General features: G+C 30.4%; 2 protein-coding genes and 1 long non-coding RNA gene across 4 annotated transcripts; all 3 read right to left on the minus strand.

Annotated features, from left to right (window-relative positions):
• Window positions 1-3,022: 3,022 nt before the first annotated feature.
• LOC106356421 lies at window positions 3,023-4,272 on the minus strand. Its single transcript, XM_013796179.3, has one exon. It carries the CDS (start codon window positions 3,911-3,913, stop codon window positions 3,290-3,292), a length of 624 nt encoding a protein of 207 aa, XP_013651633.1. The 5' UTR covers window positions 3,914-4,272; the 3' UTR covers window positions 3,023-3,289.
• A 6,073-nt stretch (window positions 4,273-10,345) lies between these two features.
• LOC106358206 (protein RGF1 INDUCIBLE TRANSCRIPTION FACTOR 1-like) lies at window positions 10,346-12,282 on the minus strand. 2 transcript variants are annotated; one of them, XM_013797957.3, is made up of 4 exons: window positions 12,053-12,282; window positions 11,769-11,972; window positions 11,472-11,687; window positions 10,346-11,234 (listed from the first exon to the last, which is right to left on the minus strand). In XM_013797957.3, the coding sequence occupies exons 1-4, from the start codon at window positions 12,053-12,055 to the stop codon at window positions 10,914-10,916; spliced, it is 744 nt and encodes a 247-aa protein (XP_013653411.1). In that variant the 5' UTR covers window positions 12,056-12,282; the 3' UTR covers window positions 10,346-10,913. The 2 variants fall into 2 exon arrangements, with proteins under 2 accessions (XP_013653411.1, XP_013653412.1); XM_013797958.3 differs by having other exon boundaries at window positions 12,059-12,281.
• A 3,321-nt stretch (window positions 12,283-15,603) lies between these two features.
• Window positions 15,604-16,751, minus strand: LOC125576523. Its single transcript, XR_007314936.1, has 2 exons — window positions 16,242-16,751; window positions 15,604-15,996 (listed from the first exon to the last, which is right to left on the minus strand). It is a non-coding gene; the product is annotated as an uncharacterized LOC125576523 (long non-coding RNA).
• Between the last annotated feature and the right edge of the window lie 1,517 nt (window positions 16,752-18,268).

The raw sequence follows: 18,268 nt of genomic DNA on the forward strand, positions 1-18,268 counted from the left end.
TTAGATTTTTGATTCAATCGTGTTTTGATTTCTTAGTTTTGTTTGCTTTTTCAAAGATATTTTTTATTCCCAATATTAAACTAGTAATGTATTGATTAATTAGCTACAAAGGGGGTGACTGGCATTAGATTATGAGAGTTGAATTTTACCACATCTACAAGTTACCTTACAACCAACTTTTTCTTTAGTTTCATACAAACATTTAGATTAGGGTTTGAAAGTTTTTTTCTAACAAAAATATTCAAAGCACTCATTAACAAAACATATATGACACAAAACTTTTTTCGGTTTTGGATCATATGAAAAAGGGGGAAAACATGAAAAGCCAAATATTTATGTGAATGCTTTTTTTTTTGTAAAATTTTATGTGAATGATTTGCTCGCATTATGACTTTTTATTCTTCCACAGGAAATTGTCGGCTTACGTTTCCAAGTGTAGTATCTCCAATTTCTCTATATCAACTGAGGAGATAATCACAGAATCAAGAAATTCCATGATGTCCATAATATTCTTTATTATATTTTTCAAGCAAGTCAAGAGATTTATACGACATCAGTTTTAGTTTTGTATGGCTATGCTAACTACCTATTTTAGTATATATGATCACATCATTATCATTCGTAACAGGTCTTCTAGCATTACAAGAATAAGTTTCCATGCCAACCGTGAGATACGTCGGAAAGTCGTCGAAATCCTTGGGCTCCAAAGCATTTTTCACCTAGCAATTTGTCAGAGTTTGGGTCTTAGAATTTTTTTTGATTAATATAAGTCAATTGATCACTGGAACCATCCACTTATAGACGCTAGAGCTAGTTAATTTGATTAGTGGGAAATAATATAAGGTTAATGTTTATGACACCAGGCTAAAGCTAGTTACGATTCAGTTGTATATAGTATTATATAAAGGTGATCAGTGGGCAATAATATATAGCTAATGTTTATGACAATGTAATGGATTTTATGATGGCATGCATTCTTAAGCCGTTTATATGTGCACTGAGCTAGTGGACTCCAAATTCTTTTTAGTCAAATATTCTTATATTATACAACATTTTTGACCAGCTAATTAAAAGCCTAATTGACTGGTACTTGATATACATCTGATCTGATGCCATGATAAATACATAAAAAGACATTATAGTAATCAAGGCACTAGTTAACAAAATTTCGACTGATATTTAGAAACGTGTCCCCTACCACATCCACATAGCCTAAAAACTTAATCATGTCCATAATCCCATAGATCTATATATAAAATAATTTATTTCTTCAGTCTAGTCTATGTTCTAAAAATCAGATTTTTAGAACCTTTACATGAAGTTTTTCACAAAAGAATAGTTTCCATACTTGTATACACTTATATAATATATACATATATAAATAAAAACGTTTAGAACTATAATGGATAAAATTTTATTGGAGATGCTCTAACTACATATGCTATGAAATTTTAGTCAAACACCGGAGTTATTAAAAATAACTAGTACGTCCAGAAAATTAATCTAACCAACCGTTTAAAAAGAAAATCGACCTTATGAGCACCACAATCTGTTGTTCAAAAAAAAAAAGAGCACCACATATTTATATTAATTCCTATAAATGTCACTAATTTTATGAATGCACCATCTATGACGTTTTTTTTTTCTTAAATCTAGAATTTCAAGGAAATATATCATTCAAAATTCAAACAGCTTTATAATTTGATGAATGAGAAAATTTATAGTGTTATGAACAGCAAAATTTTAATAATAATAACTATGTTGTATCTTGATCCGTATAACATAGTTTTTTTTTATAATCTAACCTATTTTGTCTTTGCAGTAAAAAATGTATCAAGTAAAACCATATATAGTATTTCTTTCTGGATTGGGTTTTGCTAAATAGCATGTCTTTTTTTTTTTGTCAACAAATAGCATGTCTAATAAAGTAACATAAAACTTCGAGTTTTTTCAAAACAAAGTAAGAACCACATATCAGTGCAATCGCAGACTAGGTATGGACTCGGGCCTTTTCTGAAGCCACCACCCATGTTTATGATACAAGCACCATTTTTAGATATATAATTATATTATTTGTAGATATAAATTATATTATATATAAGTTGTAAACGATTAAGGTAAGAAACACGTATTAGGTTTTCGAAAAGTTAAAAACTAAATGATAATCCATGTGTTTTCTATTCATAACTTAAATATAAAAACTCTCTTTGATTAAAAAAAAAACTCTCTAAGAACACTCCAGCAAAATTTATTTTGTTTATTAATATTCTAGTAAGCAAACTAAGAGGACCTCCTCAAGAACTAAGTTGACTTTGCTTAGATAATCCGATTGATAACTAAGAATAAGAAACTGGCCCAGTTTAACTGGGTAAGCGAGACCTACTCTAGCATATATACTTCGACTTCACAATGCTATCTAGCTTTTCGACGATATAAAGTAGGTAACATAACTCTTATCTTTGAAAATATTGTAGCAGATAATATAAAATATTAAGAGATTCTTTGAATTCTAAAACTGAATAGCACATAATTTCAAAGTTTGATTTTTTAACATGGAATAACTTATTAATAAAATCAGATTCGTGAATAAGTACCTGAAATATTTTAGTAATTTTTTCTGTGGTTATTAATCAAAGATTTAACCTACAACATGCCAACATTTTGGAACAGACATAGACATGAAAGAGTTAATTTTGATGGTCAAGAATCTAATATCGTAGCTAGACTTTTCAACAGAACTAATTAGAGGTAGCATTTTTTTAAGAACGCTTCCAAAACTTTGAGATTATTCACATTTCAAAAACACAAAATAGAACAACCGGCTCACTAGTGAGGTTTGCGTTCCACATGAATTTAAATTTTATTGGTTATTCTATTACAGTCTAGATTTTCTGACTCCCTCTAGTTTGAGTGATAAACATTCATTTGTTGTTAAAAAAATACAACATTTTCAATTTATAAATTTAAAACTAATTGTTAATCTTACTCTCCAAGGCAAAGCTATTATACTACCCACTTGATATACTCAGTTTAAATTTAAATAGCAATTAAACGTTACAAGTAATTTAGCTTCAGATTATATTTCAACGTATGGAAGACAACCCATATAAAACATTTCATACAAACAACCACTTTAAAGTTTTATATCTTACCACAGTATTATTAACCTCACGTATAATTGTAAACTATGATTGTCTAATTATAGAAACATAGCCAATCATATGCATACTTTGTTTGGGAACATATTCTATATACAAACAAACAAAAGTTTACGAGTAATATAACGAATCTAAACGACGGCGCCTTCGTGTATGGTTGAAAGTTTCAACCTAAAAGATCGAACCGCCCACTTTGCTCGCGTAGAAGTATATCTTCTCAAACTACGAACCAAACCAGACCGGTTATAACCGCTCGATACCTTTAACGGAACCGTTTTATTCCTAACCGTCGATTCACTTGTTTTTCCGTTAACAACGGCGACGGAATCGTTAGGCTGAGTAAACATCATCATCGGCGAGATTCTCCCCTTCTTACGCCGGCGAGATTCTTTCCCCACAGAGTTCTGCATCGCGACGCTTGCTTTCACGGCGAGAGCCGCCATATCCGAGGCCGTTAGACGGCTCTGACGCTTAGAGATGGGGAGGACGAAGTAGATCTGCTCGGCCTGAAGCGGTTGCTCCGATTCAATCGCCGGAATGAAGTCGTCGTAGCAGAGAGAATCTGAGTCGCAGATGAAGTAAGAGGAAGGTCTAGAGGAAGAAGAAGATAAAGGAGCAGCTGCTGATTCGGCTTCCAGGACCTGAGATGCTAGCACCGGAGCGTTGTATTCTCGGAGATCGCCGTTAACCGTCACGATCTTCACCGTCGGTGGAGAAGTGGACTCTCTCTGGTTGAAGGACACACAGATTCCCATTTTCGAGTAGTGATGTGAAAACTCAAGAAGATATTTGAAATGGATTGAAATGATAGGACGCGTGGAGCAAAAGAGTCGGTCAGTGTTGGGTTATTTATAGGAGAAGGAAGAAGTAGTATTCCAAACCGGATGATCAAATTCGGAATTTACTATTCCGGTTACGGTTCAACTGTCAAAAAACCGGTAGCTGACACGTAGGCCCCTAGCTTGGTCAGTTTGTCTGTCCGTTAGTAGATTCTTGCCACGCATAGTAAAAGGACATTTAATTATTATTTTTTCGAACATTAATTTAATATTTTTCTAATCGTGACTAAAACTACAGTTTGCCTCCTAATAAGCCCTAGCTAATTAACTTTATTTTCCATAACCTTAATCTCTTTGATTGTCCATATTTATATCAGTGAATACAGTGGTCGTGTCATGCAATACACTGAGATCAAGAACGATAGAACCAATTTTGTATGGATTAAGATGTGAATGACGCGTGGTCAGAAAAGCATGGCCGAATGGCCGACCAAACCGGATATGGGAAGGTTAGCTGCACGGTGCAGTAGATAAGGCCCACTTAGCTCAAGTCTCGGAAGGAGTCTCACATGCAACCAAAAAACATTGAATAACCAGGCTTCACGTGTTCATACGGTGACTTAATTCAGATGATCAAGCTATTTACACACTCGTGATTTAGTAGTTCAACTTCAACATTTAATATCTGGCTTAGATTTTCTGAATGTGAGGACCGAGTAACTTGCCAAACTTCAAAGTTTGGAGTTGAACTTACACATATACGGTCAAACAAACAATATCGCCCATTCTACGACCAACGGCACCATGTTCACATTTTCTTTTTGGTATATATAATGCGCCGATATTCTATCATTTCTTTTTCTTTCTTTTTTGACATCTGCCAATATTATATCAAATCACAAATCAGATAATTGTTTAGCATATGTGTGTATTGTTATTACTTAGTAGATGAAGATTTTCGGGGTTTTTGTCTATTTTATCTTGGGTTTCGACCTGAGTAAGTTAGTTTGGTTACTAAAGCTATATATATGAAATATAGCCATAAATATTTCATTTCAGTTATAATTCTCAAGCTTGTTACAATGTGTTTCGGTTGGATTTTATACTTTTAATTTAATTCTTAACTAGATCTCGATCCGCGCAACCGCGTGGATTTTTGTTTTCATTTATTCTTATATATATATATATTGTTTTCAATTTTAAATTGGTATATATTATAATACATGTGTCTATCAATTTTTAAAACATAATAAGTTTACGGTATATTTTTTTCATTTAAGAGATTGTTTTAAATTTTCACATGTATTTGTATCTTCTTCTATATATATTGTTTCATTGGCGTATTCAAAGATATTGTAACATTTTACAAATTTAGAATATTTTTTAAAAATTAGACTTTTCGCTTCATAGATTTATATTATCATGTAAATAATTAAACATTTAGTTTTTGTTTAATTTTTAAAATCAAGTATATAGTTTAAATTTTGTTTTCATTGGTTTAAAGTAGTAAAGATTAATCATTGTTAGATAATATAATTTTTGTTATTTAAAAAAAAATTATAATTTTAAAAGTTAACATCGACAAATATTTAAATATTTAATATATGGAGGCATAGAGTTCTTGGTCGTATGTGGGGTAGTTGAGCATGGCTCCTCCAAGCTTCTCACTGAGGTATAGTATTACAACATTAAATTATATTTATTTAATTTATACTATCTATAAATCTAATGGATCATATATTCTTTAAATCCAATTATTGATAGTCCAATAAAAATTTCTGGTATGTCCAAAATTTAAATGATATAAGATTAGAGATTAAATGTAACGTGACTTTCTAGGAATATGTCAATTTTTTAAATAATTACACATGAATCAAAGTTGTGACTTCTGTTTTAATATATAAGATTTTTAATTCTAGCTTCCTTGTCTATGCATTAGAAAATTATAGAATCTATATTAGATATGTGCCATGGTTTTCAGAGTTTCATGTGGTTTCAAGTCTTTACAAGAAAAAGAAGTAACAAATATATTACACTAGACGCAACAAAACTGAAGTCTCATGTTTTTATCTGGTTCTGTTTTAGTAAATCTGTTAAAATTATAACTATATTTCTAGTTTAGTGCAGTTATACGTTATAATGTTCAATCAACTCATCCTAAACCTATTTAAAAAGAGCAAGAAATTACTCAGGAAGTATAACTTATTCTTATTGTATTTCCGTAGCTGTTCTTTTTCCTCCTTTCTCTTAAATACTAGTGATGTTAAGTAAAAGGTACTTATCGAATTCATTTGTCTTCGCAGCGTGTTTAGTTTTCCTTTCGTCGGTGTTTAATTAGCACATTTCTATAATTAGCGAATCAAAACATATATTAACATGTATCTAAAATATCAACAAGAATCTAAACTAAAAAAAAGATTAGCTGCATCTGCAAATAATTGTCAGTCACACATTCAAATTCGGACATTTCATAAACAATATAAGATATAAATTCAAATAAAGAAGCTCGAGTGTACCTAAGACTAATTAATTAATAAGTGTATTTTAATTTGTTCGACAGTTGGATTTTGTTTTTTTTTTTTTGCTAAATTGATTATTTGGAACGATCGATCGCTTATATGCGTAAATTAATCTGTTATGCTCTTGTGTGTATGACCATAGTTGCTTTTATTCGTGTGACTAAACAATCACGTTATCACGTTATTCCTAGCTAGCGTCTTCTTGGCAAGAAATCACTCTCAAGAAATATACGAGAACAGATCTTCACCCATGAAATTAGGGGCCATGAAAATGTGATTTGCGATATGTCGTATGATTAAGTGTCAACGTTCACATGTTTTCGTGGGCATGAAATCATTTACAAGAAATCCACTCGAGAAAAGATCTTCACCCATATCAAGTCAATATGCAATATTAAAATTCATAATTAGGGGCCAGAAATTTAATGTGAATCGCGATATATAAGTCGTGTGATTAAGTATCGATGTTCACATGTCTACTTGAGAAATTCGAATATACTAACAACCATATATCACCCAAACAAGACAAACTAAGCCATCTAGTGTGCACAGAACCTCTTCACACGTCGTCTCTTTCCTTTACCGAATGTATTCCAGTTCTGCCTTACATAATTCGTGCTGATAAGTTGATAACTTCCTCTTAGTCATATGTTCCGATCTTTTTGTTGTAAACAAGTTCATGATGGAAGGAGCCAGGAGTTGGGCTCATTCGGGCCCATTAATAACTTCGGCTAAATTAAGCCAGCCTATATATGGTTTATGATAAATTACTACAAACGAGATAATTCCTCACCGATATCATGTCTCATTTTCTCGATCATATCTTTTCTTTAATTTTTTATTTTCTTCTTCTAATTTTCACTTTTAACATCTCAAACATGTGCAAAACAGAAATTAAATGAAAAACGTTTTATCGTACGGTAATATAATTACAATCTTTAGCTAAATATTACCAACTAAACACCTAATTTCATTTTTTTTTCTTTTAGAAAGTGTACTATTCAATATAATATTTGAGATGATTTGACTTTTAATAGAGTTTTAGATTATTTCAATAAGTTACAGAAATTTAAGTAATTTATGTTAAATCACTTTAGAATATAACCTAAAATCATGGGATTTGAGTTTTAATTTTTTTAACTAAAAAACTCCGCCTAAACACCCTAAAATCACCTCAAAACTTTAAAACTCCACAACTTAAAATATTTTCAATAACAGTGAATTTTAGAGTACTCTACGAAATGTTAAGTTCAATAACCGTTTATTTTAAACGAGTTTTTAAAATTTATGTTTGAATAAAAGTAGATTTGTCATTTTAATATAAATCACCTAAAACTCTCAGTTGAATACACCCGCCTTAATTATATATAAAAAAAGAAACATAATTAAATTTATGTTAGCGAATAATTTTTTTTCAGAAAAGATTGTAAATACATTTATGATAGTATATTTCTTTGAATACATATATGGGAGTATGCAGTACCAACTTTGTTTCTTTAAGGAATTAAGGTCCTATTTTGTCAAAAATATACAGATTTAGGATTCTACTTTTGGATTTATAAAAACATAACTTCAATTTTGAAAAAGATAATTTCTAGCACATGACCCATTAAGTTAATAAGCCGGCCCTGTGCCTGGGTATATGTGTATGCAGTAATTTGGGTGTTTGGAATTTCTGTATATATTAATTTTTGTAATCATTTAGTTAACTTAAATATTTTATTTGGATTTTATAAATTTTTGTTCTATAATAATTTCTTACTTTTAGATAATTGAAACATTAAATAATTGATATACGTGATTTGGGGTTTTCACTAATATACAAAAGTTAATGAATGAAAACTATTTTTTATTTCTCTTATACTTGTATTACTAGGTATTTTGCCTCCACATGCGGACATAATCTTCTTATAGATATTTATTATTTTATATTTTATTAATTCAAAAACAATATGTTAAATTATTATTTATATTCTTAACAAGTTTATAGAAACATAAAATAATTTATATATGACAGAAAATTTTATTAAAATATATATACTAATTATTGTGTAGAATTTTTCAAAACACTTATATATTAGAAATGTTTTAAACTATATTTTTATACAAATGTTTTTTCTTCATTAATATTTAATTATATATTGTTTTATATCTTAATTTTTATAATAGAAATATTATTTAAAGATAACAACACAATATATAAGTATTATTTTATTTTTTTAAAATATAAAATATTATTATAAGATAACAATAAAATATATGAGAATTATTTTTTTTTAGAAATTTAATATTATTAATATAAAATTCGTTTTTAATTAAATTATTATATATAAAAATTTATTAAGGATAACAATAATATTAACCAGACTAATTTTTAATGTGAGTGTTCGATTCTGAAAATTTACTTCGCAAATAATAGTATATATAAATTGATTATTTCCTAGATTATTAGTTAGTTGTGAAATGTCTCATTCAAAATGAAGATGCTCTAAGATAATAGAGGGAGCATACATAATTAGTAAATTTCGCGAATCGGAGCCTTGTGGAAAACGGAACTTATCCTTATGTATAGGATTTTGCTTTGTTTCTTGGTCTCCTCTCGCGTCTCTTTTTAGTTTTTAGGTGTCTTATAGTCAAACAACTTTGAAGCATACATCTAACTAATATTTATATTCACTGTGGAATGTGGAAAGCACTTTAGCTATCATCATAACGAAAAGTGATCTAACCGTAACTTATCTAATTTTTATGTTTTGCTAACTCGATTTCTATAACTCTTTAGATTCTAGTACTACATTACAATTCAAGTAACTTTGCAAAGAATCAAAACGAAACAAAATATCTAAACAATTCGCAATTTCGCATAATCGACATCAAAAAAGTATAGAAACAGTAAAACTCTAAAAAGACATCACAAATCCTAATCTGACCACTTCTCGTGTCGCTAGCGTTCCCATTAATATTACTTAACGTCTTGGGAGACTGAACAAGATAACTCTCACACAAGGTCTCACGTGGTCCCCTCTCACCTCTACTCCTACACACGTGTTACCTGATCAGTGGTTTCACTAGACAAGTGTTGTGTTCGTAGAGACGAGGATGCGTAAGTAGTTAGAAGTTCGACCTTCTGAAAAGTCAGAAACCCACCCGTCGCCCGCGGGGCAGACTGAGATGTTTCGTGCAAAGCCGCCGTCCTTGGGCCGGAATAGCGTAGCTCTCGTTTATGTATCCTTTTGGGTAAGGGTGGGTTACATTCAAAAATGAACTAAAATATTTGTTTTTGGACAAATCTCATAAATAACATTTTTTATATTTTTTTTTACAAAATAGTACATTTAATCGAAATATATAAATATATATATTTACTATTTTAAATGAATGTTATTTTGGAGATTTTTTTTTTGTTTTGTGTTATTTCTTGAACAAAAACATAATTTAATGCTCTTTGAAGATAATATTATTATATATATTTTTTAAATAATACAGTTTACTTTCTCATATTTTCCTTATGTTCATGGATTTTGACAGTGATCCAACCTATCATGCATATATCTTGTGGTCTACTCCTTCACAATTCACAAAAGTAAATCAAATAACTTAACCCTATTTAAATCATAATTGAGGAAAATTTATAAGGTATCAAATAACTTAACAATACTTAAATCGTAATTGAGGAAAATGTGTAAGTTATCAAAAATGTGGCAATCATTTGATTCCGTGGGTTAATAGCTGCTAGAATGAAGTTGGATAAGATACTATCAAAAGTAATGAACACCCGTCTCTTAACGGTAGCAGAGAATCGCACGAAGCCTTTCTGATTCCACACGGCTCTTGTTTCCCTCTATCCACTTGCTTACTTTTCTCATATATCGCATATTGTTCGTCTGAATAAATATGATAAATTTCCATAGCCTAATATTCTTCTTGATAACATCAAAGTATAATAAGTTACAAAAAAAAACATCAAAGTATAATAACTCAACCAACATTACTGAATATTAAAATCTCAGTCGCACTCTTACGACTAACACACATCCATAACTACGACGTCACCACTTCAATTAGAATATTATCACAACTTAGTTCTAACTTCTAAGTCACATAAGATAACTGGATAAGTACTATAATTGCCCAATATTACATTCATTATAGTAATATCACTAGACATTATTAACTATCGTATGAACAAAATGATAATGCACACTTGCATTACACATGCCCTTTGAACAAGCTACGAGCTAACATCAAACCCTTCACAATATAATGTAGATTCTTCTATATTTATATTTATACAAATGTATTTTATGTATGTCTAACTATGCTGCCTTTATCTTAAAATAAAAAACTATGAGAAAAAGACACTGGCCCATTTACAACATTATGACTCCATCCATTTATAAATATTAATGCGTATTATCTATATTTAATTAATTAATTAATTCGTTTTTTTTGTTTTTTTAGAACGGGGCACGGTGTGGGATGCCTTTTCGTCTGCTTGAGTTCCGGTGATTATAGATCGGAGGTGTTCCCGGAGAGAAACTTAAACCACCTTCTTCGCCAGAGCTTAAACACCGGTAATCGCTACCTAGACCATAGTCGTCAAATCTAACGGTGGAGATAGAGAGACCACTCATCAGACGGTTGAAAGCATTCGTCTTGCGCATCTTAGTCGGTGTGGTAGCCTCGTCCGACTCCGACCCGCCGCCTTGGTACTCTCTCCCGTGCTTCCCTCTCACTGAGAAAGTTAGACTTTGATCTCCTCTCTTCATTCCACCAAGCTGAAACAGTAAAACAAAAAACAATATGATCATTGCAAGCATATGTACAGAGGAGTCCACATAAAACACGAACGAAGCTTTAATTATTTCTGAATAAAATTTGCAATATAATTCATTAAGAAGTAAAATGTGTGACGGGTCTAACGATTTTTCGGTTCAAACTATTGAAAGTTCTCATTTTTAAGACAAGAAGTGGTGGAAACAGAGCAAGAGAGTTTAATTGTTTGGTTGGTGTACCTTGCAACCGAGAGAGCAGAAGCGGAAAGAATCAAGGAGGCTTCTACAGCAGATTTCACAAGTGTTTGTAACACCTTTTCCGATTCTTGGCTGAGGTCTTTCGTTGAGGAACACGATCTTTGCGCTGTTGATGATGTATGTCTGAACGCAAGTGATGTCTATATACTTCTGTATCTCATTCACTCTCACCACGTTGTGGTAAGAAGATCTCCTTATCTGCAATTTAATTCCATTTACATTTGCATATTAACATAAATAAATAAATAATTTGGGAAAACAAGAAAAGAGATATTGGACCTGAACAACACGATGGTCTTTATGTTTGACCATACAGTACGAGCAAAAAGCAGTTCCAGCACAATCGAGACAGAACAAGTTGCACTCGTTTTTGTTTGAATCGGCGTGGATTGAACATGGGACGAAGTAGCTGCCTCGTAGCATTGGCATTAGCCACGGTGGACTCATGTAATCTTCTTCCTCCTCTATTCTTATCATCGGGCCCTGAAAATTTGAAGCTAAAAATCAGAAACTGGAGAAGAATGATTAGGGCAGGCAAAAAAAAACGGTGAAAGAAGAATCACCATTACTTTCTTGTAATCAGCCTTGAAGGCCCCGAAGCTAAGCTTGTGGTTATGGTATTCAATAGCCAGGTTTTTGAGCTCCACTGTGTAGAAAAACTATAGACGAAGGTAGAAGAAGGAAGGGGAAGAGGTAAGTGAAAGCGGCTGCTGAAGAGAGAAAATAAAGGCTTTTTATTACTTTTATTCAATTTTTCTTAAGGCGGTCATTAAAGTTTATGCGGTTTATATTTCATATGATGATGGGAACACCATTTTAAAAATATTTTTGAGTTGTTTTGTATTTTTGTTACTCCCTCTGTTTTTTTTATATAAGTCGTTTTACGGCTATGCACGTAGATTAAAAAAACCATTAATTTCTTATATTTTTTTAAAAAAACATCATTAATTATTTACCTAACCACAATTGAACCAATAGAAAAATAAAAGATATATTACCATTGGTCATACAACATTAATTACTAATAAATTTTACATAAAAAAATGAAAACGACATATAATTTGAAACAAAAATTTTTTTCTACAACGACTTATATTAAAAAATGGAGGGAGTAATTAATAAAGACAACATTATTGCAGTTTTTAGTTTGGTCTTTGAGAGGAGGGGTCCTACAAAAACAGCAGAACCTAAAGAAAAGTCCACAACTAAGAAATATTTTGGTTTGGACCCCATACTGTTTGCGGACTCCACTAAAACATGGTGATCTGTGATTAGTTAGTTTTTAATTTTTTTTTAATCGGATAAAAATAAAATAAAAAAGTTGAAGGACCAATTATTAAGGACTTGGCAATAATAATACTCTAAAAGTCTCTTTTTGTTTTTTTCCTTAATTATATTTTCTGACTCCTTTATTTGGGAAAAATCAATTAATTTTATTCTTTATTTAATTTGGAGAAATCTTTATTTCCTTTTTTTTTCTGTCCTCCAAAGACGCACGTATCTATGAATTTGCGTGTCTGTTCAGTATGTATGTAGCAGATCCCTAAAGAAAACAATCAAAATGTTGAAATTGCATATTATTTACATATGGTCACAAAAATTTGCGTTTTAGATATTTCCCTCATCTATTATCCGGCGTTGAGTATTCAATACATTTTATACCATGTTAATTATACTTATGAACTTGTGTTATACGATGATACTAGGTAATAATCCGCAATGTGTACAGAATAAAATAGTTTATTTGATTATTTATTGTATATTGTACTAAAAAATTTGTTGTATACTTTTTTCGAGAGATAAGTATTCATATATATGTTCGAATTCAGTTGATCTATTCGGATTTTGAACTTTTTGAGTTAAAAATTTAAATCGTAGTCGGATATTACAAATTTTGATCTATATTTGGTTCGAATCATTAAAGGTTTGGTTTAGATTCGAGTTCAGGTACCCATTTTAATTATGTATTTTTTTAGAAAAAATCTAAATATACTTAAATCCTAAAAATCCAAAAATAAAATAATATAAAACATAAAAAATTGGATAATGTAAAACTAAATATTTAAATTTACATAAATATTAGTTCAATTTAAATATTTGGATGGAGAACAAATAAATATTTTCAATATTTTGAATATTTTCTGTTACTTTTAGATATTATTTGTAACTGTGTTGATAATTTTTAGATATTTTCATATTTTTGAATATCTAATAGATATACAAATTAAAATAATTAACATATTTAAGTTTATAATTGTGATTTAGATATTTTGGTATTCAAAATATTTTGGTTTGGATAATATTTGAATCTGGTTATCTGGATATCAAATTTTTAGATCCATCTGAGTACTTAATCAGTTTTAGTTTGTGTTTAGTATTATTTTCAAATCTACTTTAGTTCGGTTCTTCGGATCCATATATTTTATCCAGATTTACTTTCTTTTAATAATATAAACCAAATTAAAATAAATGTAAAACAAATAGTCAAGGTTTATTTAACATACATAATTGTTGGATCATACTTTAAAAATAACAATAAAATGATTGGACATCGTGTCAATATTGTTGCGCATGTTACAAAACTGACATAGTCTATAACCAATAACGTGTATTTTCTTATAAAAATTCTTGGTAAATATAATAAAAATTTGATACAATCGATTGAAAAGTGTTATAGTTGCATGAAAATAATATGATCTCTTTAGTTGGCACCTGAATTATGTTTTTCAATCGATTTCATGAACTTTTTCCTTTTAAAGCTTTTTTATTTCTATTTTTTTCTAGCCATCTGATTATGTTTTTAATTCTTGGTCTGATATGAAAACTCCGTAAAAAAATCAATATTTGGCTACTAAAGATCCGACTTTACGTGTGGTGTTTTTTACCTCAATTTCTTTAATTCCTAACCAAACACAATTCTTTTTTTGCATTTGTGTATATAAACTTCAACCATGGCTAAGTTCGGCAAGATACAAAACTTTCAATTTCTAAAAACATTCTCATTCCAGTATTTTAATAATATGTGAATCTTAATGATTTTAGAATTTATTTCTTTCAGAATGATATTATTCACTAGTTATACAAAGAAATTTTCAGTTCACTAATACAAATGATAAAAATACAAAAACTAAAAATGAACTATTTAAAAAATTAGTGTGAGCACATTAAATTGTTTGTGGTGAAGTTAAAAAATTAGTATGTAAACGTATTAATTGTTAAATAATTGTAATGTCGATACGTCAGTATACTCTAATTGAAATCAATGTAAAAATGACATGTGTCCAATATAGTGTAAAATCATTAAATGACAATATTTTTCGTTTAATATAAATGAGTTATATTACATTTTTGTTTACATGTTATAGTAGACAAGCACATATTTGGATTTCAAGTCTAGTTAAGCCTTGAGAGTGATACAAAGAAAGGAACAACCACACTAGAATTTGAAAAAAATGTCAAATAAGAAATGGAAATTAAGTAATGGTCAGAATTAGAAAGACACATTATCCTAACTCTTTGTATTATCGACAATTTAAATCAATAAAAAAGAGAGAAGCAGAGGTGGCGATGGATGAGATGAACCTTCTCGTCTAATCGTTTTTTTGTTGAGTTGATTACATAAAAGGGCACATTTTGTCTTTGTCTTTCACTCTGAGTCACATTGAACATGTGACACACTTTCCTTGGAGCCAGCCAATATTTCAGACAATAGTGCCCTTTCTTCTCTTTGCGATTTTGTTTAGTTTTCCAAAGTAAAATCGGTACAGTTTTCTGGTTTAGTTTATTTGTTTCAGACATTAATTTGTTAGGTTTATTGATTCAAGTGATTTATTTTTGACCGTTGAATTTCGATCTGGTACTTTTCATCCAAAGGCAGAAATTAAAACTTGATCAGTAGGTCAATTTGATAAAGACGTGAATTTGTTGTGTTGGATGTGGGGAAACGATCAAATACAAACTTTTAAATTGTGGTCGGCCTAAGTATTTATTCCGGAATCCGTCTACAGTATCCTTGTACTCCGTACACAAAATCTTCTGATGTATAAATCATGCACAAAATTTTTTGCACCTATTCTATCCATATGCATTTCTCAAATATAAATCATCCACAAAATGTTCAGGAAAAAAATATAGAATATGGCTAGTGCTGATCGTTAACATATTACAAATCCTAAAGAAAGTATACAGAGATAGGTTTAACATATTATATTGGTTGTGGGTATCAACCACAAAAACACAAAAGCCAACTTGAAGGTGGAAAGCGAAAAGCATAAGCTCGACCGTAGTAAGCAGGTATATGGAACCTGTGGCCGAAGAGATGTGGGAGTAGTTGGAGTTAGATGGAAGGGGGTTTCCTTGTGGATGAGTGTGTTGTGGATAGGGGAGCTGTGTATTGGAGAGTTGTGGACGGTAAAAGTGTGGTCGGTTGGTTGTTGAGCCGTCCACTAGCAAAACCAGTCGGTGGCGAATAGTCTCGATGGGAAGCGGTGGTCCGGTTGGTTGTTACCTGAAATAATGGAGAAAATGAAATAAAAATTAACCTTTTCAAATCTAAAAACAGTGAAATGGAGTTTCTGGGTACGAGAAAAGTAAACCAAATCTGTAAAGGAAACAAACACAAAACTGTGTTCTTTAGGTTTGAATCGAGAAATTGATAATGTAGATTAGGAAGAAACTCGAATATGAAACATGTTATAGAAACATATAGTAATGGATCTGAACATATAAAGTGTAGATTAGGAAGAAACAAACTTTGCGCATGATTTGAACCGGAGGGACCGAGAACGGTGGTGTTGATTCGTGAGAGCGGCGGGGTTACGGAGGCGACAATGGAAGACTGAGAAGACTGACAGAGACGGATTGATTGAGAAGCAAGAGCTTGGCGGTGTTACGAAGGTAAGAATGGAAGGAGAGAGTGAAGAATCAAATCTAGGATTCTAAAAAATCGTCGCAAAAGGGATGTTTTTAGAGAGGCTGCGATTTTAGAATAAGAAAATAGGGTTGTGAGTTCGAATTAGAGAGGGGTTGGTACATTATGTAAACCGATAAGCTCTGATTGGTTTTATTTTTTTTTTTACTTTCCAAAGGAATAAGGACATAAAAGACATTGACTAAAAAGAAAGGTTGTCACATGTAGTAAGTGTCTTAGACTGTAAATCTAAAGACATAAAGTGTCTCAGAGAGTAAAAATTCTTTTTTGTTCTTGGTGGGATGTGTCTGACGCTTTTGTCCTTCCGGTTCAAAATTTAAGATCATTTTCAATGAAATTCTATTTTTTTATAATTTACGTTAGAATAGAATAAATCTATTACAGTGTAATTTATACTCAAATTAGTGTTATTTTATTATAGAGTGTAATATAGAAAAATATTATCTTTTACTTTAAATATAGAGTAAAATGTCATTTCACTATATTTTACTCTATTTACTCTTATGTTCGAAAACTTGTTAGACGCAACGCGTGCGGTCAGATATCGCCTAGCGCCGAATCAATTAATCGGAACGAGTTGTAGCTAGCATGTATTGAACGAATAAAATATTTTGCCAATGCAGTGAATTTTTTATTAAATTGCAGATATCCCATATATTTAGAGCATTAATAATGGCGGTTCTTAGGGTGGAGTTCTTATCAGAATATAAGAAATCGTCTCTTAACTTTTAACTAAAAAAGTTAAGAACCGGTTCTTAAAACTCTTATTTAAGAGCCGGTTCTTAATTTTTTTAATAAAAAGTTAAGAGACAGTTCCGCTAAGAACCCTACTCTAAGAATCTCCCATTAATCATGCTTTTAGAGGGGTCAGACTTAACGTTAAGAGTAAACACAGCCGACATTTTTTTTTTATGTATGCAAATGGATAGTAAGCAGAGATTCATATACGGTAAACTTCCATAAATTAATACTCGATAAATTAATAATCTCAATAAATTAATATTTTTTACCGGTCTTCTGGACCGGTTCAAAATCTGACACAAATTGATAAAATAATAAGATAATAAATTTTTTCTATATAAATATATGGTCCCATTAAAACTATAAATTAATAATTTATATGTATACATATTTTATATAAGTAAGTACTTATTAGTATGTTGTTTGTTTTATATTCACAATGGAATTAATTTTATATTTTCTTAACGCTTAGTATATTTTTGATGAAATTTAGTAATATTATATCTAAAACCATATTTAATTTCAAAAATAACTTAATGTCTATACACTAAAATTAAATATTTCTTTTTATCTTAGAATAAATACATCTCAAAATAAAATCTAAATAGCTTTTTTTTGTAAATTAATATCTTTATTAATTAATTAAATTTAAAAATTTCAAAATTATTAATTTATAGAGATTCTAGTGTATGTGTAAGTGTAGAGAAACAATGTGATTTCATTTCACGGAGCTGATAGATCAAATATAACGTCTTTTTTACCACTCTGCCCGAACCGGTGATATTTTCCTTGTAATAATATATATTAAATCCTAAAAAGATATAACTTCGTATAACCCAAAGTATTAGCTTTTTCTGCGTGATGAAATAAAATATAGTAGTTAAAGGGATAGCCATGTATAAAGAGCAGTGTTCTAAAACGTGCTAGGCGTTGATTACACGTTAGATGACTGTATAGTGCCTAGCCGTATAGACGGACGCCTAAACGGGGTATATATAGATATATACTTTTATACAAAATATAAATATAAGATTAATATATATATATATATATATCATTTTTGAAAAAACTGAACATGAATATATTTTAAATCCATTTTATGTATAAG

The sequence above is a fragment of the Brassica napus genome, chromosome A7, assembly GCF_020379485.1.
Source record: "Brassica napus cultivar Da-Ae chromosome A7, Da-Ae, whole genome shotgun sequence".
Lineage (NCBI taxonomy): Eukaryota > Viridiplantae > Streptophyta > Magnoliopsida > Brassicales > Brassicaceae > Brassica > Brassica napus.

Bases quoted from the DNA above. Each gene is read 5' to 3' on its own strand.
- LOC106358206 (XM_013797957.3), bottom strand. The intron at 11,688-11,768 runs GTCCAATATCTC...ATTAAATTGCAG, and splicing joins AAGACCATCGTGTTGTTCAG to ATAAGGAGATCTTCTTACCA. The intron at 11,235-11,471 runs GTACACCAACCA...TTACTGTTTCAG, and splicing joins TCTGCTCTCTCGGTTGCAAG to CTTGGTGGAATGAAGAGAGG.
- LOC106356421 (XM_013796179.3), bottom strand. From the start codon at position 3,913: ATGGGAATCTGTGTGTCCTTCAACCAGAGAGAGTCCACTTCTCCACCG.